This window comes from Physeter macrocephalus, chromosome 2 (genome assembly GCF_002837175.3).
Source record: "Physeter macrocephalus isolate SW-GA chromosome 2, ASM283717v5, whole genome shotgun sequence".
In the NCBI taxonomy this organism is placed as follows: Eukaryota; Metazoa; Chordata; class Mammalia; order Artiodactyla; family Physeteridae; genus Physeter; species Physeter macrocephalus.
In genome coordinates this window covers 15,496,322-15,517,562 of record NC_041215.1, presented here as the reverse complement: position 1 = coordinate 15,517,562, position 21,241 = coordinate 15,496,322, and the positions used below count along the sequence as shown (strand labels likewise).

The 21,241-nt window shown below is 54.6% G+C and overlaps 1 protein-coding gene across 1 annotated transcript; it reads left to right on the top strand.

The window, feature by feature from the left end:
* Positions 1 to 4,884: 4,884 nt before the first annotated feature.
* On the top strand, positions 4,885 to 20,687 carry ATP13A1 (ATPase 13A1). Its single transcript, XM_007116985.2, has 26 exons — positions 4,885 to 5,293; positions 7,557 to 7,646; positions 7,742 to 7,932; positions 9,378 to 9,450; positions 9,640 to 9,795; positions 9,900 to 9,969; positions 10,048 to 10,154; positions 10,674 to 10,803; positions 10,928 to 10,983; positions 11,560 to 11,686; positions 11,776 to 11,913; positions 11,993 to 12,113; positions 12,471 to 12,628; positions 12,942 to 13,117; positions 13,191 to 13,301; positions 14,383 to 14,508; positions 15,368 to 15,476; positions 17,023 to 17,222; positions 17,303 to 17,399; positions 18,103 to 18,263; positions 18,334 to 18,448; positions 18,535 to 18,731; positions 19,580 to 19,722; positions 19,926 to 20,037; positions 20,123 to 20,266; positions 20,352 to 20,687. The coding sequence occupies exons 1-26, from the start codon at positions 4,898 to 4,900 to the stop codon at positions 20,460 to 20,462; spliced, it is 3,615 nt and encodes a 1,204-aa protein (XP_007117047.2). The 5' UTR covers positions 4,885 to 4,897; the 3' UTR covers positions 20,463 to 20,687.
* The last annotated feature ends 554 nt before the right edge of the window (positions 20,688 to 21,241 follow it).

Here is a 21,241-nt window from a genome sequence, read left to right as displayed (position 1 = left end):
GTTGCAAAAGCAGCGCTAAGAAAGAAGTTTACACTGTGTTGTGTTGGTCCCAGCCTATTGATAGTGATGCTATCAGCTAGGTACACCTGAGGCACTCACCCTGGCCCATATTACTCTTAGTGAGCCACACACACATTTCTCCAGCCAATGTTGTGGCTGGAGCAGCCCTTGGTTCTTATTATGATTGCAGGAAAAAACCATCAGGGAATTTGAGGAACAAGATTTATTACTCACAGGTCCTCGAGCACACACAGCATACCCAGGGGCTACACGGTGAGTTCAGAGGTAGAAAGAAAGAAAGAAAGAAAGAGAGAGAGAGAGAATAGACCTAGGACTCTGTCTTTATTAGGATCCAAGATTGGTGTGTCTAGAGTTTTGTAGGCTCATATTATTGGTTAATATAAAGCTCAAGAGGGACATTCCTTCTAAAAAAAATGGCTCTGAAGAACCTGAGGGCAGGAAGGAATAAAGATGCAGACATAGAGAATGGACTCGAGGACACGGGGAGGGGAAGGGTAAGCTGGGACGAAGTGAGAGCGTGGCATGGACATATACACACTACCAAATGTAAAATAAATAGCTAGTGGGAAGCAGCCACATAGCACAGGGAGATCAGTTCGGTGCTTTGTGTCCACCTAGAGGGGTGGGATAGGGAGGGTGGGAGGGAGACACAAGAGGGAGGAGATATGGGGATATATGTATAGCTAATTCACTTTGTTATACAGCAGAAACTAACACACCATTGTAGAGCAATTACACTCCAATAAAGATGTTAAAAAAAAAAAAAGAGGGACTTTCCTGGCTGTCCAGTGGTTAAGACTCTGTACTTCCACAGCAAGGGGCACAGATTGGATCCCTGGTCGGGTGGACTAAAATCCCACATGCCACACAGTGCAGCCAATAAATAAATAAAGCTTAAGAGCAGGAATTAGGGCATAGGAAGGGAGAAGCAGGATCACTCAAATGGTCAGTTATCCAGGTTACCCAGGGCTTTCTGAAAGAGGGACCTTCATGGGTAGGGGGTGGCCTAATTCCTTATCTGATTATTTTGCTAGTAGTTGTGTCATACAGCTGCCAAGATGTTTATTCAAGATGGATGTCTTTTGAAATGGATGCCTTGACAATCAAAAGCTTAATGTCAGGCACTAATATAGCTAAAATTGCCTACATTTTAAAAAAAATCTCAAATACATGACCTAATTTTTCACCTCAACATTCAGAAAAAGAAGAACAAACTAAGTGCAAAGTCAGCAGAAGGAAGGAAATAACAAAGATCAGAGGAGAAATAAATGAAATAGAGATTAGGAAAACAACAGAAAAAAAAATAGGACTTCCCTGGTGGTGTAGTGGTTAAGAATCTGCCTGCCAATGCAGGGCACATGGGTTCGAGCCCTGGTCGGGGAAGAGCCCACATGCCGCGGAGCAACTAAGCCCGTGTGCCACAACTACTGAGCCTGTGCTCTAGAGCCCATGAGCCACAACTATTGAGCCTGTGAGCCACAACTACTGAGCCCGCGTGCCACAACTACTGAAGCCTGTGCACCTAGAGCCCGTGTTCCGCAACAAGAGAAGCCACCGCAATGAGAAGTCTGTGCACTGCAACGAAGAGTCGCCCCCGCTCGCTGCAACTAGAGAAAGCCCGTGAGCAGCAACAAAGAGCCAATGCAGCCAAAAATTAATTAATTAATTAATTAATTGAAATAACTAGCATCTTTAAAAAAATGAGCTGAAGATCTGAATAGACATTTTTGCAAAGTCATATAAATGGCCAACAGGTACATGAAAAGGTGTTCAACATTACTAATTATCAGGGAAATGCAAATCAAAACCATAATGAGTTATCACCTCACCCCTAGAATGGCTATTACCAAAAAGATAAGAGATATCAAAGGCTGGTGAGGATGTGGAGAAAATTGTTCACTATTGGTGGGAATGTAAACTGGTGCAGTCACTATGGAAAACAGCATGGAGTTTCCTCAAATAATTAAAAATAGAGCTACCATATGATCCAGCAATCATACTTCTGGGTATATATCCAAAGCAAAAAAATCACTATCTCTAAGGAAATGAAATCAGTATCTCAAAGAGATATCTGCACTCTCATGTGCATTGCAGCATTATTCACAACAGGCAAGACATGGAAACAACCAAAGTGTTCATTGACCAATATATGGATAAAGAAAATGTGAGATATATACATATTATAAATATATCTGTATATATTTATAAAACATATATATTACAAACACATATATCAGTAAAATGTGATATATACATACACATTATTCAGCCATAAAAAAAGAAGGAAATCCTGCCATTTGAGAAAACATGGATGGACCTTGAGGGTATTATGGTAAGTGAAAGAGTCAGACAGAGAAAGACAAATACTGCATGATCACATGATTTATATGTGGAACCTAAAAACATGGAACTCATAGAGAGTAGAATGGTGGTTGCCAGGACTGAGGGGTGGGGGAAATGGAGAGATGTTGGCCAAAGGGTACAAACTTCCAGATACAAGATGAATATGTTCTGTTCTGGGGATGTAACATACAGCATGGTGACTATAGTTAACAATACTGTACTGTATACTTGAAAATTGCTAAGAGAGTAGATCTTAAATTTTCTCACCACATACACACACACAACACAGGTAACTATGTGAGGTGATGGAGGTGTTAACCAGCTTATTGTGGTAATCATCTTGCAATATATATGTGTATCAAATCATGTTGTACACCTTAAACTTACACAATGTTGTACATCTATTATGTCTCAATAAAGCTGGAACACTTGAAAGAAAGGAAGAAAAAAAGAAATGTATGTCACCATGTTGCCATTTTAAAAACCTGTACATGGACGTGTACAGCAACTTTATTCATAATTGGCAAAACTTGGAAGCAACCAAGATGTCCTTGAGTAGGGGAATGGATAAACTGCGGTACCTCTGGATAATGGAATATTATTCAGTGCTAAGAAGAAATGAGCTATCAAGCCATGAAAAGACATTGAGGAACCTTAAATGCAGCACTAAGTGAAGAAGCCAGCCTGAAAAGGCTACATATTGCATGATTCCAACTATATGATATTCTGGAAAAGAAAACACTATGGAGACAGTTGTGACAAAAACTCATACAGCAAAACAATGACTCATTTTTTTAAATAAGACTGCTTTGGAATTCAAAATGTCACCAGGAAGGGGCAAATTAAACGGGACATGCTGTTTCTTTCCTAAACATGTTAACTATTTGGAATCCAACTGTGATTTCACAGCTTTAAATCACTTTAAATCAGCTTTAAAACCATTCTCCCTGAGCAATGGAGCTTTAACTTATGATGATAAGTTAACACTGGAATGTGCTTCAGGAATGTTCAAAAATGATGAACATCTTGGACACCGATAGCAGCATATAAATTTATAGATTCAAAGACCTGATTGACAAATAGTTGGTCTACAAAACACACCTGTTTTGGAGAGCTAGATACGAATTCCTACAAGTCAAAAAGCTTGTTGTTGCTAGTTAGTAAAACCCATGCCGAAAGGCTTTAGGTGGGAGGCTATTTACCTTGATGTCTTCACATTGGAATGACACCAACAGAGTAGGGAGTTCCCTGGAAGTCCAGTGGTTAGGACTCCATGCCTGTTCAATTCCTGGTCCGGGAACTAAGATCCTTCAAGCCGCAGGATGCGGCCAATAAATAAATAAATATTTTTTTAAAAAAGATAATCAGAGTAATTGTGGGCCCGCTAAGAGCAGGGAATCAAGTCAAAGTGATGTCATCTTTGTGTTAGTTTTATCACCACATAAAAGAGAAAGATGTTCTAAAGGTTGCAGTCCATTCAAAGAAATATTTTTGGAAAAGAAAACTGAACGTGAAAATATCCTACTGTGTAAAATGGGACAGAAAGAAATGTCACGTTATTTTTATTAAATATAGAATATTATCTAAGTCCTATTGCATTTATGTTCTCCTTTTGTAGTCTTACATGTATATACCTCAAGAATCTTAAGAATATGCAACAATATAACCTACAAATTTAATGTCCAGTAAAAAGTTTAAAAGGTAGTCAAATATTGCTGTATCAGAGGACAGAAACATTATAAACATATCATACACATTTTTCTCAAACATATTGTTGGATGTGTTTTCTATTAGTAGTACTGCTAAGCATTGAAATACTAATTGCCACTGTTAATTAGTCCTATTGTGGTTTTGTTGAAACAATAGCATTTATGTAACAGGAAAGTAAATAGTAAACAATAAGTACATAAACACCAATTTTTCATACTTATGTTAAAGTAGTAACTTTGTGGGTGTGTAATTATTATCTATTACATGACGCCTCCTGTCAGGTGTGGCTGTGTCCCGCCTAGACTCTCGAAGCCCACCAGCCCCGAGCCCTACCCAGGCCCGGAGGTAGGGAAACCTCACCCCACCCCCAACCCACCCGCACGCGCACAAGGCCCGCCCTCATGATAAATCCCGCCCCCTGAACACGGGTGCTTCTTTGGCCCCACCTCCGCAGTGTCCAGGCTCCGCCCTCGTGGCCCAGACAGTGCAGTCTCCGAGGAGGACTGGCCTCTTCCGATATAGGTTGTCATGGTGGCGCCCAACCCGCCTTGCCTCGTCTTTTCCGGTCTCAGTCCGGCGTGGCAAAGCAAGCAGGCTGCCTTAGCCCTTTCAAGCCCTCTGTGTCATGGCGGCGCCCTGCCTCTCCTTCCGCCCACAGCCTATCATGGCGATGCCCTGAGTAGCCACTTCCGGACCCAGACCCCTACATTGCCCTGGCTTTTCTCACTCCTGGCTGCCATGGCGGCGCCCAGGGTTTACCGGAAGTACAACATCGGAAGTGAGCCGTAGCCTCTGCCCTGAAGCGAGAGCGGCGCTGGGAAAGATGGCGGCGGCGGCGGCGGTGGGCAATGCGGTGCCTTGCGGGGCTCGGCTTTGCGGGGCCCAGCCCGCCGGGCAGCCCAAGCCCAGGCCGCTGCCGCGCACTCTCCTTGCCGCCGGGCCGGCGCTCATAGAGAGCGGCGACGAGCTGGTCGCGGCCGTGTGGCCGTACCGGCGGCTGGCGCTGCTGCGGCGCCTCACGGTGCTGCCGTTTGTGGGGCTGCTCTACCCAGCCTGGCTGGGTGCCGCGGCTGCCGGCTGCTGGGGCTGGGGCAGCAGCTGGACGCAGATCCCCGAAGCCGCGCTGCTTGTGTTCGCCACCATCTGCCTCGCGCACGCGCTCACCGTTCTCTCGGGGCATTGGTCCGTGCACGCGCACTGCGCGCTCACCTGCACCCCGGTAAGTGTGCGCATCCGAGACCGACCCTCGGCATGGTCCGGCCTCACCGCGGATCCCAGCTACTGAGTTTGTGTCCGTCCCCAGCCCAGCCGGGGCCTCCGCATCTGCTGGAGCCGGGTCCCTAGAGGCGCCCTCCACCCTTTTCGCTAGCTAAATTCTGGCCCCGCTTCCGACTTGGCTGTGTAACCCTGGCGCAGGTTACTTCCCTTCTCTGGAGTTCCGCTCTGGTGTGGTCATTTAGATTCGATAAGGTAATACCTGTAAAACGCTTAGCGCAGGGCCCGGCATATGTCACCATTTACTAGCTCCTATACTGGCGAGTACTCGGTTGTTTCTCCTGGAAACGGTCCTGCCTTCTTTGTTGTCTGTCTCCTACCTTGTTCGTAGTGTGAGGTTAGACCTGTGGGATGGGTTTCCCTGTCTGTGGAGCTTGCTTTGAGAACTGAGCATCAGTCCTGCTGGCCAGTGCTCAGAGCCCCCCACGTCCACCCCATGACGACCAAAATGAGCTTGAAATGCAGTTAATTGCAGCGTTTAAGAGGAGCAGTGGGTGTTTGTGAGCAAGTGACTTAACTGCTTGGAGTCTCTTTATGTCTGTCTGCAAGGGTGATGGTAATGAGGACTGCCCTCAGAATACAACAGCAAGGTAGTGCATGTGACCCTTAGTCGTGAGATCTGGATGAGTGAGAGCTGCCCTGGGTTAGCAGTTGATATCAATGACTGTGCCACTGCCCTCTGGGCCTGCCTCGGATGACACCAGCACGTTATGGAGCCATGGGCACTGAGGTCAGTCTCCCTTCTGATCCCACACAGGTTTGCTAAAAGAAGAGAAAAAGGGAACAGCACCCAGGGCTGCAGAAAGAGAAAGAGAAACCACACCACCACCCTCCCTCACTCCTCTGACTCTAAATGTGGACTGAATTCTCTTTCTCTTTTGAGAAAGTGAAATCTCTCTTATCCCAGGGGAGAGACTCAAACTTCTCAAACTTCTGGGATTGGTGGCTTCAAGTCAGTACAATGAAGGACCCCAGGGAGGGACAAAAGAATGGAGGGAAGTTGGGGGATAACACCCCCAAACTTCCAGCTGCCTGTTGGCCTGCAGCTAAAAGGTGTGACTATTAACTTTCTCTCCAGGGATGGAGAAGAAAGAAGAGCTAAGCAGCTGTGGGGTTAGGACGGGCAGATCTGGGTTTGCATCAGAGATCTCAGACAGGGATGCTTCTCTCTGGGTTTCCGTTTCCCCCTGTGTAAAGTGAGAACTGTAACACCTACCCCAGGGTGCCATTGTAAGAAGAAACACATGAACTCTGCGAAGCACCTGGCATGTGGCTGGCCGCCTGTAGTGCTTTGCACTTTTCTACCATGGCGTTTCCTGAGTTCATGGTTTTGTCTTTTGTTGTTATTTTTGCCTGCTTTGGGGCCTGTGAACTTCTGGAGAGGCAGGGCCTTGTTTCTCGGGGTCACCGCCATGTTCCCCAACTACCCCCCCCCCCAAAAAAAAAAAAAAAAACAGCAACACAGGTACTGGTGGAGCAGAGGTGGGATGGATGCAGCTCACAGGATTCAGGGAGTGCCAGCGCAGTTCCATTCAGTGCCTCCGTGTCTTAGGTGCTGGAGAAATAACAAAGAACAAAACAGACAAAACACATTGTTTTCATGGTGTTAGTGGGGGAGATGGAACTCAGCAGTCAATGCTAAAGAGAGAAAACCAGGATAAGGATTTTGTGAGGGATCTTTAGATGGAGCATCCAGGGGCAACGTCCCGAGAAGGTGACATTTGAGCGCAGGCCTGAAGCCAGCTGTGTGACCATGCATTCCAGGCAGAGAAAACAGCATGTGCCCTTAGCTGAGGCAAGGATGAGCCTCATCATCCCTTGTCACTCGAGGACACAGCAAGAGTAGTAATGGGGACGGGGGACAGAGGGGGAGCCGCAGGCCAGGTGGGCTTTAACAGGGCTTGGCTCACGTGGACTGAGAGTGTACCTCATGCCGGGCAGCATTCTTCCTGTTTGAGTTCATCTTCGTCAGCAGAGCTCTGGGCGCTGTTCATGACCGTGGCTTTATAATATGGGCGGGACCAGAGGCCCAGTGAAGTGCTGTCCCTTGTCCCAGTGACAGACTGGGGAGTGGCCAGTCAGCACCCAGAGCCCAGTGGCATGTTCCAGAGCATGTCCACAGAGCTGCGGCACCCGTGACCTCCCCAGTGGAAGCCGTGGAGCTGGGGCTTGAGAAGGGCTCAGCGGCAGCACTTTGCCTCTCACAGGAGTTCGACCCCAGCAAAGCAACCTTCGTGAAGGTGGTGCCGACTCCCAACAACGGCTCCACTGAGCTCGTAGCCCTGCACCGTGATGAGGTAGGGACCACCTGCTCCAGCATGGGCTTGGATGGGATCCCCAGGCCCTGACATTCCCAGATCAGGGGCCTCTGCCACAGACACACCTCCCACAGGGCGAAGACGGCCAGGAGGTACTGTCTTTCGAATTCCAGAAGATCAAGTATTCCTACGATGCTCTGGAGAAGAAGCGTTTCCTCCCCGTTGCCTTTCCTGTGGGAAACCCGTTCTCATTCTACCAGAGCAACAGAGGGTTCCAGGAGGACTCAGAGATCCGTGCAGCTGAGAAGAAGTTTGGGAGCAACAAGTGAGTCCCAGCGTCCCCGTGCATCGCCCCTGCTGAGACAGGACTGGGCCTCTGCCTGTGGTCACCAGCCCCGGTCTCTATCCCAGCTAGTGGCTCCTTCCCCATTTATATATGCCCTGTGATTTGGAGGAATCCACCTTTTCAACAAAACATCCCAGGTGGACGTGGCGGGCGCCCTCTGAGAAACGTGCTCTAGTCTAGTCTCCCTCAAACTTGCCTGCTGATAGGAGCCTGGCCCAGAGCTGTTCATCCTTGTCTTGTGTTTGTAACTTGTGTTCTTTTCTTTATTTTAAATTTTCTCTATAAATGTAAATTCTTGTCATTCTTCTCATGCATATCCCAGTACTTTATGAGTGGTGATTAAAAAAAAAAGGTGGTGGTAAGCAGGATAGCTCATTTGTACCAGGTAGAATGCAGATGCTCTGTCAGCACTTTCTCCTTTAACCTTCACCAAAACCACCAGTGTTGACAGGAGCTGGGAGGGGTCAGAGCTGGGCTTCAGAGCCCCCATCCTGGCCATGGCGATAATTGTCCTTGACTCAAAAACGCTCAGAATCTCTAGGAAATTATTTCTTGACCTAGTTGCTTTTCAAAAAATTACAAATACGTTACTGCAACCAGCGATCTAGTAGGAAGGTTTATAGAAAACATTTACTGATCCTCCCCTCCCCAACCCAGGTCAGCCATGGTGGCAGCCTGGGATGTCCACTTTCACACCATCCTCGCTTATGCAAAGGTATCCTACACAGTCCAGGGTGGGGCTCAGTTTTTATTGCAATGCAGCCACTGTGCAGTTTCTTTTTCTCAAATCCCATGTCCTGGATATCACTCCAGTTCTGCAGGGCAAAACAAGGACGGCCATAGTGGACCTGGCTGGTCCCATGGCCAGACAGGGCCACCACACAGAGTGCTATAGAGCACACCTTTCGGCCCTGCTTCTCAAATTCCAGGGCTTTTATTTAGGGAGTCTTTGGAATATCCCAGCTCATGCTCCCCCTCTCCATAGTGGGGTGGGGCTCAGGCACTGTATTTCAGGCCCCAGGGGACTCCACAGCACCTAGCTGCCGGGCCTCCTCTGTGCAGCTTCAGGGCTCCCGTCCCACGGTCAGCCATTCCTCTCCCCTTGCCTTGTCACCCACCCAGATGATAGGTTGTCGTCTTGCACCAGCCCCGCTCGGGGGGGGGGGGGCGGCTGCCTAAAGAGCCCCGTGCTGATTCAGAAGCTTCATCTGGGTTCTGCAGAGCAGAGGGCTGGGGGCAGTCGGCGCACCTGCTTCAGTACCACACGGTCGAGGAGAGCCATAGTTGAGCATCCCAATGTCTGGAAGCTCACCAGGGCCCCTAGTTGCCCAGGGAGGCCGTCCGTGCCTGGAAGTGGAGGTGTCAGGGGTGGGGCCCCTGGGGCTTCCCACCGGGAACAGGGCGTGGCATCTGATCTCTTTCAGGGCCGAGATGGTGGTGCCTGACTTCTCAGAGCTGTTCAAGGAGAGAGCCACGGCGCCTTTCTTTGTGTTCCAGGTAAAGCAGCAGCTCTGGTCCTTCTCCCCACCCTGTTCCTTGGGGCTTTCACAGTCCACCTCCAAGCGTGAAAACCTCTCCCTGTCCTCATGGTCAGAGCCTGTGGGCGGAACGGCCCTCGTGTGCCATCCAGTCCTCCGGAGGCATTCTCCCTGCGTTCCCAGGAACAGACAGGCCCGTGTCCCATAGGTGTTCTGCGTGGGACTCTGGTGTCTGGACGAGTACTGGTACTACAGTGTCTTCACACTCTCCATGCTGGTGGCCTTCGAGGCCTCCCTGGTGCAGCAGCAGATGCGGAACATGTCAGAGATCCGGAAGATGGGCAACAAGCCCCACATGATCCAGGTATGGCCAGTAGCGTGACGGGTGGGTAGGAGGGTCCCTGTGGTCTTGGGCTGGGCGAGGCATGGGCGCATCCCCAGAGCTGACTGAACCCCACCCCCTCCCAGGTCTACCGGAGCCGAAAGTGGAGGCCCGTTGCCAGCAATGAGATTGTTCCCGGGGACATCGTCTCAATCGGTGAGGCCCAGTTCTGCTCCTTCCCGGTGGGAGCCCAGGCCTCAGGCTCTGTCCAACCCTCCTGCCCCTGCCCTGCAGGCCGCTCCCCACAGGAGAACCTGGTGCCATGCGACGTGCTGCTGTTGCGGGGCCGCTGCATCGTGGACGAGGCCATGCTCACTGGGGAGTCGGTGCCCCAGATGAAGGTGTTGGGTCAGGAGTGGAGGGAGGGGGGTCCTCAGTCTACTCAGGTGCGTCACTGTCCCATCCATTGAGGAGGAAACGGGCCAGGGAAGGGCTGGTGGCTGGGCCAGGAGACTGGACGAGGCATAGCATTTGGATGGAGATCCTGGGTTTCCTGGCAGGCCAGTGCCCTGGACTAAGGGGAGCCAGGTGGTGATGAGGAGAGGGAAGGAGATGAGAGGCCAGGAGCATCGGTGGGGTGTCAGGCACTCTGGGATCTCAGGCTGAGGTGGGCTGAGAGAAACCGGGAAGCTGTGAATCCAGGGTGAGGCCGGGTACAGGATCACAGGGAATCTATGCTGCACATGAAGGTGGAAAGAAGACAGGGTGGAGCCCCCGCCCCTGTGAGGTGCACCGGCTTGGATGGGGAGCCCTGTGAGGGTCAGGCAGGTTCCTCCCAGCCCCAGGGTCCGGCTCTCCGGCCTGGGGATGGAGAAGGAGGCCAAGGTGGGACTAGCCATTGACTCTACTGTCGTCCCCAGGAACCCATCGAAGACCTCAGCCCCAACCGGGTACTGGACCTCCAGGCCGACTCCCGGCTCCACGTCATCTTCGGGGGCACCAAGGTGGTGCAGCACATCCCTCCCCAGAAAGCCACCACAGGCCTGAAGCGTAGGTGCCTCAGGGGTGTCTGGGGGTGTCCTAGTCCTGCCACCCCCAAACCCTCAAAGTCTGCTTGGCTCTGAGAGAGTCGGGATGAGCAGACATGAATGACGCTGGTTCTTTGTCTCCCCAGCGGTGGACAGTGGGTGTGTGGCCTACGTCCTGAGGACCGGATTCAACACATCCCAGGTGTGGCACCTTGCCCAGTTCTGAGGAGGGTGGTCCCTGGGGCGTATGGTGGACAGCTGAGATGGCAACTCTTTCAGACCCCAGAACATCCACCCCATAGGCTCACTCTGATACCAGGTACTGGGCTGGGGGCCAGAGTGCTGAGACAAGCCCCAGACTAGGCCTGCTTTCCCCGGCTGAGGTTCTGCCTCACAGACAGTAGGCTGAATTTGGTCCCGCACACTTGGGGATCACAGTCTGTGCCATAAACTCTTCACTAAAGTGGCATGAGGATTCCTTGGTAGAGACGATGGTCAGATCTCCTTCCAGAAAATGCATTCCTCTGCCCCAATCTCAGCCACTTCCTTCCCTGACCCCTAATCTTCAGTCACTGGTCTCCGCAACTCTGTAGCTGTTGGCTGAGTTGCAGCCGCCCACATAGCCGTGCAGTTCCTGGAACAGCTGTGTTGTCAGCTGTGGCGCTCAGTCAGCCCAGGCAGGCACTCCCCAGCAGCAGAGAGAACCTGGCCCTGGTGCTTTGAGGCAGGAAAGGCCGCCACCCTCCCAGGAAAGATCTCTGTCCCTCCGTCCCTCTAGGGCAAGCTGCTGCGCACGATCCTCTTTGGGGTCAAGAGGGTGACAGCGAACAACCTGGAGACCTTCATCTTCATCCTCTTCCTCCTGGTCTTTGCCATTGCGGCAGCCGCCTACGTATGGATCGAAGGTAGGCACCGTGACCACTCCCCCCGCCCCCCCACCATCTGCGGGACCCCGTGCCCATGGCCCCCAGGCTGGCAGGCCCTGTCTCCCCAGGTACCAAGGACCCCAGCCGGAACCGCTACAAGCTGTTTCTGGAATGCACGCTGATCCTCACTTCTGTCGTGCCCCCCGAGCTGCCCATTGAACTGTCTCTGGCCGTCAACACTTCCCTCATTGCTCTGGCCAAGCTCTGTGAGTCTCTGGGGCAGGGACAGGGTGCCGAGTGGGCTGGGGCCCGGCAGCACCCCTGACACTGGCTCCCACCACCCAGACATGTACTGCACGGAGCCCTTCCGGATCCCCTTCGCCGGCAAGGTGGAGGTGTGCTGCTTTGACAAGACAGGGACCTTGACCAGCGACAGCCTGGTGGTGCGCGGTGTGGCCGGGCTCCGGTGAGCGTGGGGAGTCTGGATCGCGAGGCGCCGAGCCGGGGGTGTTCTGGGAGCTCAAGGGGCAGACAGCTGCCCAGTCCAAGCCTTCGAAGTGAGGGCCTGTCACAGGCCCTACCGCAGAGGTCCATTCTAGGGGGCCCCCAAGCATTCTTCAGTGTGAGTGACAGTGGCAGGGGGCTCAGCTTGGGCTCCAAGCAGCCACGTGACCCCTGGGGGCATTCATGAGACGCGTGCAGGTGTCGCAGGGACCAAGACAACACGACACCCTGCGGCCCCCCACTGTGACCAGCAATTCCCAGGGCGTCCCTCTACCCAGTCACCTCCACCCTGGTAACCAGCTGTTCTTCCTCCTTGCAGAGATGGGAAGGAGGTGACCCCTGTGTCCAACATCCCCATAGAAACACACCGGGCTCTGGCCTCATGCCATTCCCTCATGCAGCTGGATGACGGCACCCTTGTGGGTGACCCGCTTGAGAAAGCCATGCTGACGGCCGTAGACTGGACACTGACCAAAGGTGAGGGGCTGGAGCCTCGGCCACACCGCCAGCTCTTACGTCCCCCCGCAGGCGGGGTGTACCTCTCAGGCACCTGTGTGTTCAACTCAGGCAGGTGGGTGGGCACAGGCTCACCTCTGACCTGGGGCAGGGTCCTCCATACCCAGATCTCCCAGCTCGGACCCCTCCCAGAGCCAGGAGTTCCTGCAGGCCCCGGGTCTGGAGGTGCGGGGAGGAAGGGGATGGAGGGAGGAAGGGCACGGAGGGGGCAGGTGGGGGCTTGGCTGCCTCTTTGGAGCGAAGGCCCTCAGGACTCGTACTTATTTGTTTCCAGATGAGAAAGTATTCCCCCGAAGTATTAAAACTCAGGGGCTGAAAATTCACCAGCGCTTTCATTTTGCCAGTGCCCTAAAGCGAATGTCCGTGCTCGCCTCCTACGAGAAGCTTGGCTCCACCGATCTCTGCTACATCGCGGCTGTGAAGGGGGCCCCTGAAACCCTGCACTCCATGGTGAGCCAGCCCCGGCCCAGGGTGGGGAGGGAGGTGCGGGGCGGTTGGTGACATCCCCCTGCGTTCCCTGCAGTTCGCCCAGTGCCCACCTGACTACCACCACATCCACACGGAGATTTCCCGGGAAGGAGCCCGTGTCCTGGCGCTGGGGTATAAGGAGCTGGGGCACCTCACTCACCAGCAGGTAAGGGCCCAAGCCCCCCACCTACCGGCCCCTTGTCCACATCACCTTCTGTCCCCTGTGGCACCACCATGAACGGGCACAATTTCATCTTCCTCCTCCCTGGCCTCTACCTTTGGAGGCCCCAGGTGGCACTCAGTCCTCAGTTTCTTCTCCTCCCCTGCATGCCCCATTCCCCACGGACCCCATCCCACCCCAGAACGCAGGGCTGCTCCCGAGAGCACACCCAGGTCTCACTTCCTATCCTCACATCCACGGGTTCTCTCACACCCCCTTGGGGAACGCCCTGGGGCACCATGGATTCCCTGTCTCCAGCCCAGCTCCACCCCTGCCTTGCCCAACCACCTGGTCACTGCATGATCTTGGGGTATCCCCAGCCCTCGGTCACACCCCACGTCCCATTGGCTGTAGGCTCTCCTCCCACCTCTAGTACCAACGCTGCTCCTTTACCTGCTTCCACCTTGGCCCTCATCCAAGTGGCTTTCATCTGCTTGCACCCAGTGGCCATGAGATCCTTCCAGAATGCACACCAGGTCACACCTCTGTTCAGAGCCTAGTTCAAGGCCCGTTCCTGAGCCTAGTCACAGACCTTTCAGAGCCACCCGGCTCTGTGCCACCCCATGACCCTCTCTGCCCCATTCCCCTGGCTTTATCTCTCTTGTGGTACTCAGTGCTCTGATTTCTGTGACTTTCTTTATTACATGTCTTTTCCAGTAGAAGGCAAGCTCCGTGAGAGCAGAGATCTTTTAGTTTCTGGTATGAGATAGAGAGCGTGAGCTCTTGCTCAGTGGTTATCAAAGGAGAGTCCCAACTTTCCTGTCCTGGAAGATGAAATACAGGGACTTTGTGTCACGCTGTTGTCCATGGTAGCGGGTAGAGGCACCATTGAGGGGCCAGGGCCACCCAGCCACTGCTGAGCCCCTCTGCCACCAGGGCGCCTCTCACCCTCCCCACACCTCTCCAGTGTCCCTCCTGCAAGGATGGGGCCTTCTCTGACCTCCCCCCACCCAGCGTGTTGTCAGAGCTTGGGAAATGGGGGAGGGGGAGAGACAGGTCATGAGGGTACTGCTGTGTCCATCCACAGGCCCGGGAGCTCAAGCGGGAGGCCCTGGAGTGCAACCTGAAGTTCGTCGGCTTCATTGTGGTCTCCTGCCCACTCAAGGCTGACTCTAAGGCCGTGATCCGCGAGATCCAGAACGCCTCCCATCGGGTACAGCCACTGGACCCCTCCCCACCAGTCCCCATGGGTGGGCAGTCTTGGCTACTCCTTACAGAGAGGGGGATGTGACAGTAGAGGACAGTTCCATCCTCAGTGGGGCACTCAGCGGTGGGTATCTGGGTCTTGGAAGCAAAGGTTCCATGGCTTTTGGTTGAGCTCCACCATGGCTTGGACGTTCATGCTATCCCTCATGCCTGAGGATGCTCTGGGACTCAGTCTGTGCCCATCCTTCTCACATCACTTTCTCAGGCCCCCAGCATCACTGGGAGATGAGGGCTATTTCCCCCACTCTGCCCCATCTTAGGAAAAAGCTGAGGCTGGGTTGGCGGATGTGGAGACAACACCCAGACAGGCTGTGTGTGTCCCAGTGGCTTTTTTCTGTCAGTCTTGGTGGTTTGTGTATTCTAGTTCAGAACTCAGTTTAGGGTGTGGGAGGCGAGCCTGGCATTGTCAGAGGGTAGTGACATGATTAGTCCTCACCTGGCCTCAGCAGTCAAGGCCCTCTTGCCGTCACCAGGCTCTAAGCCAGAAGGCTAGAGTTTGTGTCATACCACCCCCAATCTCCTGCCTGGAGCATCTACCAAGCCAAGAGGGTCCACACCAAGGGCTGGCTCTCAGTTTGTGTTGCAAATAAAGGCTATGGGTGTTCTCAGAAAGACACACATACGCATATCTTTTGCAGAAAACTCTACCAGGTGAGGCAGGTTGAGGCTCCTGGAAGCCCAGTCCCCATTAGGGGGCCAAGCGCTTCCTCTGTGGCTGTCCTCAGAAGGGACTTAGCCCCCAGGTCTCCAGGCTGGAGTTCTGATCCACTGAGCCCTGCTCCACTGAGCCTCCGCCCTCTCCCCAGGTGGTCATGATCACAGGTGACAACCCGCTCACTGCCTGCCATGTGGCTCAGGAGCTGCACTTCATTGAAAAGGCTCACACGCTGATCCTGCAGCCTCCCACGGAGAAAGGTGAGGCCCCATGTGGTTGTGGGCTGGGGGGACCTTGAGTCCAAGAACAGCTCCCGCCTGGTGGCTCACCTCTGTGCCAGGCCTGAGTGAGCACACCCAGCGTCATCCAGTACCCGTGACACAGGCCTGCGGATCACAGCCCTGCCCCATGCGCACACTTGGGCTGTCTGGCCGGGGAGCTCCACACCCCATCTGTGTGGCAGCATGCAGACGGTCACCGGCTCTGGGGCCAGCAACACCTTACAATCTTAAGGCGGTTGGTTGTCGTCACACCAGCCCGCGTTTCATAGCCTCCTACCCACCTTGGGCCTGGCTGGCTGCCTGTGCATGGCGAGTGCTCCCCTCTTGAGCACCGGGACTGCAGGTGCTCGTGTGTGGTGTGGCCAGAACCTGGGGCAGAGGGCTTGGTTTGCATTCGTCAGACTCTTTGCCCCACATGGGAGGGCTTGCCGTTCCCACACCACGTAGGAGGAAGCCAACCAGGTCAGCTATTGGGGCCCCTGCTCTATAGACAAGGAGACAGAGAAGTGAATCCATCCACCTGGATCATTGGGAGACACTGTGACTAAGGATTTGAACTCAGATGTCCTGATTCCAGAACTCACGGTCTCTGGGCTCTCCTGAGTAACCAGATTGGTTGCAACTGGTGCCTCAGAATCAGAAAAATCAAGGGACGAATCCAGCCCCAGCACCTCTGGCTGATGGGGAGGAGTCTGTCAGATGCCGTAGGACAACACCCGGTGCAGGGCCTGGCTTGGGAGCTTCATGCACCAGTGATGTTACTGGGCTGCAGGCCAGAGGAGGGTGCTGGTATGGCCCGGCCAAGAGGGCTTCCAGAACCTCCCAGCCCTTCTCTCCGTCTGTGCTGTTGAGCCCAGGTCTCTGTCCCAGTCCCAGGCGCTGGGCTCTTCCAGAGCCTGGGGATCGTAGGCAGGTGGCCCAGAGGTGGCTGCCAGGACTGTTGATGAGCAAGTGAAGCTGCTCTAACAGAACAGCCACAACAAGAGCCAGGTGGAGATGATTTTCCTTTCAAGCTCTGACAGCTCAGGGCCAGCTGTCCAGTGCTGAGAAGGCCGGTGGGCTGCCCTCAGCTGTCCTCGGTGCTCAGCATCCACACCTAGACCAACCAGCTAGAAAGGGGAAGTGGATAGCAAGCAATGTCTGGCCTAAGGAAGTGATTCGGGGTGCCCTGGCCCTAGGAGAGCAGAGTTTCAGGCAGGCCCCCAGGGTTGGGGGTTCATTAGGTGAGGGGTTGGGGAGGGGGGGTGCGTCTGAGGTCAGGCTGCCTGGGTTTGAATCTGGCCCATCACATGATCTCAGGCCAGTGGCTTAGGCCCTGGGTTTTCAGATCCTTTGTATCGGAGGTTTCTGTGCATGGTCTCTGTGGGGTGCCTAGTGTGTGGGGTACAGGTTGGTATGGACCTGGGGTGGGGGCCAAGAAGGTGCTCCAGAGATGAGAGACTGGGACTGCACACCTGGGGTCCAAGTGAGAGGGTCCACCTGAGCAGCTGAGCCCCATCCCTGACCCTGGGCACTGGCCCTGCAGGTCGACCGTGTGAGTGGCATTCCATCGACGGCAGCATCATGCTGCCCCTGGCCCAGGGCTCCCCGAAGGCAGTGGCCCTGGATCACGCGCTGTGCCTCACGGGCGATGGCCTGGCCCACCTGCAGGCCGAGGACCCCCAGCTGCTGCTTCGCCTCATCCCACACGTGCAAGTGTTCGCCCGAGTGGCCCCCAAACAGAAGGTGGGTACGGGGTGGCGGAGGGCAGGCAGGGCCCTGGGGATGGCATGCAGCCCTCACTCAGCCCGTCTCTCCCCAAACAGGAGTTTGTCATCACCAGCCTGAAGGAGCTGGGCTACGTGACCCTCATGTGTGGGGATGGCACCAACGACGTGGGTGCCCTGAAGCACGCTGATGTGGGTGAGCCCCTGGGGTTTGGGGCTGTTCTGCCAACACCGGCTTACCATCAGGGACGCGCCACTGGGCAAGTTCTGTGAGGAAGCAGTAGCGAAGGGACGGGGCAGGGACTGGTGGGATTGGGGACCTGAAGGGCTCCAAGGCCAGGAAGAGATACAAGTGTCTGAGGAAGTGTGGCGGGGACCACCGGGAACCTCTGGTGAGGGTCCAGGGCAGCTCCATGGGACAGACATGACTTGCTTTTCTCAGGCCCCCCAGGCACTTTATGGGCTCCAAGGGCCAAGGCCAGAAGCCAGGGAGAGTTTATAGCCTCGGATCTGTGTCAGCAGAACATAGATGTCAAGTTGATGTTTGAAGACCAATTTAACCTAGTTTTATTTCAGTGCCTTTCAAATATTCATTTGGTTTATCAACTACGATATTTATGACACATCATTTACCTCATGATTCTTGGCAATAAACTTCTTTGGAAATCAGTTAGTTTTGACCTACATAGCGTTATATACTTTATTTGGGTATTTTTTTTTTTGTTGTACTTAAGTAGTTGGTAGAAAGTAAGATAGACGCTCTCTGAGGCGCTCCTTGGGGTGAGTGATCAGGTAAAATGGGGAGGTTTGGCCACGGGATTAGCTGCGTTGAGCAGACACTCCGTGCTCTGTGCCGGGGTGGCAGGCTCCCTCTGGCTTCTGACACACACTCCCACCAGGTGTGGCCCTCCTGGCCAATGCCCCCGAGCGGATCATCGAGCGGCGGCGACGGCCCCGGGACAGCCCCGTCCTGAGCAACAGTGGAGTTAGGGCCACCTCCAGGGCAGCCAAGCAGAGGTCGGGGCTCCCACCCTCTGAGGAGCAGCTGGCCTCCCAGCGGGTGAGTCTCAGAAGGGGGGCACCAGCACCCCCTTGTTGTCAGGTCTCACCCCTTGCTACCTGCCTCATAGGACCGCCTGAGTCAGGTGCTTCGGGACCTCGAGGACGAGAGCATGCCCATCGTGAAGCTGGGAGATGCCAGCATCGCTGCGCCCTTCACCTCCAAACTCTCTTCCATCCAGTGCAGTGAGTCCTGCTGCCGTGATCCTCCCCTACCCCATCCCTAGGCCCATCCTGCTGGCACCCACGCCCACACCTGCCTTCCCCCGCAGTTTGCCACGTGATCAAGCAGGGCCGCTGCACGCTGGTGACCACACTGCAGATGTTCAAGATCTTGGCGCTCAATGCCCTCATCCTGGCCTACAGCCAGAGTGTCCTATACTTGGAGGGTGTCAAGTTCAGTGACTTCCAGGCCACACTGCAGGGGCTGCTCCTGGCTGGCTGTTTCCTCTTCATCTCCCGCTCCAAGGTGGGCCAGGACCCTGAGCAAAGCAGGGCCTCTCGCCCCAGCCCAAGGCTGCCCTCTGCTTCTCTAAGCCATGGTTCTTGCCCCAGAGGTGCCGGGAGGCTTCTCGGATTGATGGCTGGCGACGCTTGAGCCAGCCGGGGCAGGCTATTAAAGGCGCCACCACATGTCTGTTCTGTCCTCACAGCAGCCCTTGGGATGGGAACTCTCATCGCCAAGTTACAGGTGGGGATCAGGGGGCAGGGCGGGTGCCCACTGAGGCTCTTCAGGGTGCCGCCGCTCAGGCCCAGCACTGTCCACAGGCTGGGGTCTCAGGTGGGCCACACAATTGAGACAGATGGGAAAACGATTATCAAGACCACTCAGTATGCAGTGCTGAGAAAAACACCAAGTAGGTCGCACAGGCTGTGAGGAATGGCCTCAGGGTCGGTCAGGGAGGTCTGTGTAATGCTGACATTCAGGCCAACGCATGAAGAACAAGAGAACCAGCGAGGAACTAGGCACAAAGGCCACAGATGGTCATGGGCTGATGCAAGGAGGCCCTGGTGGCCAGAGGGGGTGGGAGGTGGTCTGGGTTGATCATACATGCCTCATGAGCAACAGGGAGGGCTTTAAGTTTATTCTAGAGTGGGGGTGGGGTGGATCTTAAGACCCCTGTGGCTGGGTGTTGAGCGAGGCGGGGGTGGCATCTGGACTGAGAGGATGGGGGGCGGACAGGGCTCTGGGGACTAGTGCTGACCTGTAAACCCCAGAACTTGGTGACCACTCTCTGCACAAGGCCTGCCAGGAAGCAGGGTAGGTGGGTGACCCCAGGGCGAGCCTGGGCCCTGACCCCCACTCTGCCCCTGCAGCCCCTCAAGACCCTCTCCCGAGAGCGGCCCCTGCCCAACATCTTCAACTTATACACCATCCTCACTGTCATGCTCCAGTTCTGCGTGCACTTCATGAGTCTCGTCTACCTGTACAGCGAGGCCCAGGCCCGGAGCCCTGAGAAGTGAGTGCACTCCCAGCCTGGGGGTGGACAGGGTGCTCCCAGAGGAGGCAGCATCCCTGCGGTTGGGGGGTGGCAAGAGAAACATGCAGGCGTTGGCCTGGGGTGACCAGGGCCAGGCCCGCAGAGTCCACCAGGCAGAGTCCTGGTTCCGCGGGGGGCAGCAGGAATCATGAAGGGTCCCTGACCCCCATGTGTCCCTGAAGGCAGGAGCAATTTGTGGACCTGTACAAAGAATTTGAGCCAAGCCTAGTCAACAGCACAGTGTACATCATGGCCATGGCCATGCAGATGGCCACCTTCGCCATTAACTACAAGGTGAGGCCCAGCCCCTGCCCGAGCACACCCTGCCCACCCTCTGGGCTGCCACGACACACAGCTGCCCATCTGCCTATCCCCACAGGGCCCACCCTTCATGGAGAGCCTGCCTGAGAACAGGCCTCTGGTGTGGAGCCTGGCCGTGTCACTCCTGGCCATCGTGGGCCTGCTCCTTGGCTCCTCACCTGAGTTCAACAGCCAGTTTGGACTCGTGGACATCCCTGTGGAGGTGAGGGGCCCTGTAGACGCGGTCCCAGGACTTGGCCTGGACCTGTCTGCAGGCACCTGACTCACCAGCACTCCCTGTCCCACAGTTCAAGCTGGTCATTGCCCAGGTCCTACTCGTAGACTTCTGCTTGGCACTCCTGGTCGACCGCGTCCTGCAGTTCTTCCTGGGGACCCCAAAGCTGAAAGTGCCTTCCTGAGATGGCGGTGCTGGCACCTACTGCCCACTCTGCTGCCGCTGGGCAGGAGCCCTGCGAGGGCCCCAGGAGGGAACACTGCCCCCACGGTGAGGCTGACCTGGCCTTGCCCACCAAGACTGAGCTGGGACACCCCCACCCCACCCCCTACGGATGTCTGAGGCCTGGCTGGCGGAACCAGCCCTGGGCCAGCGTCTTTGGTAAATAAAGCAGCATCAGTGATTTGAAGAAGCCTTGCCTCCATCTCTGCACCACAGAAGGGGTCGCTGGGGGCCGGGTGGTCCCCAAGGAAGGTCCTGGCACCCTCCTCATGGACTGTGTGAGGTTCTAACCTCCTTCTGCAGCACATTAAGCACTTGGACAGGCCAAGCTCGGAACCCAGAGAGCTCTGCATATTTCCTAGTTTTGCAAGTGCCCCCATGTTTCTGTGGTCTCGCAGCTTCACATTTTGACACCTCGGGCACTGAAGGGAGTTTTAAGATCGATGCCATTTTTCCCTTTTCAATAATATGCAAAATAACAGCATGCCTTTCTCTCATAGTGTCGGATATGAGGAAGTTCAATCCAAATCATTACGAATGCTGACTCGGGTCACACTCAGGATTCTGCACCACACAGGTCATAGCCAGGGTCTGACCTGCAGCGTGGCTCTCATACTGTTACTGTCCTTCCTTTCAAAAGGTGCTCACGCACTACAGCTCAGGAACTGTGGAATAGGTAGCATGAAAGCTAAGAGCCACAGTCAGAGATTTCTTGCCTTCTTGGCGGCCAAAAACTAGTAA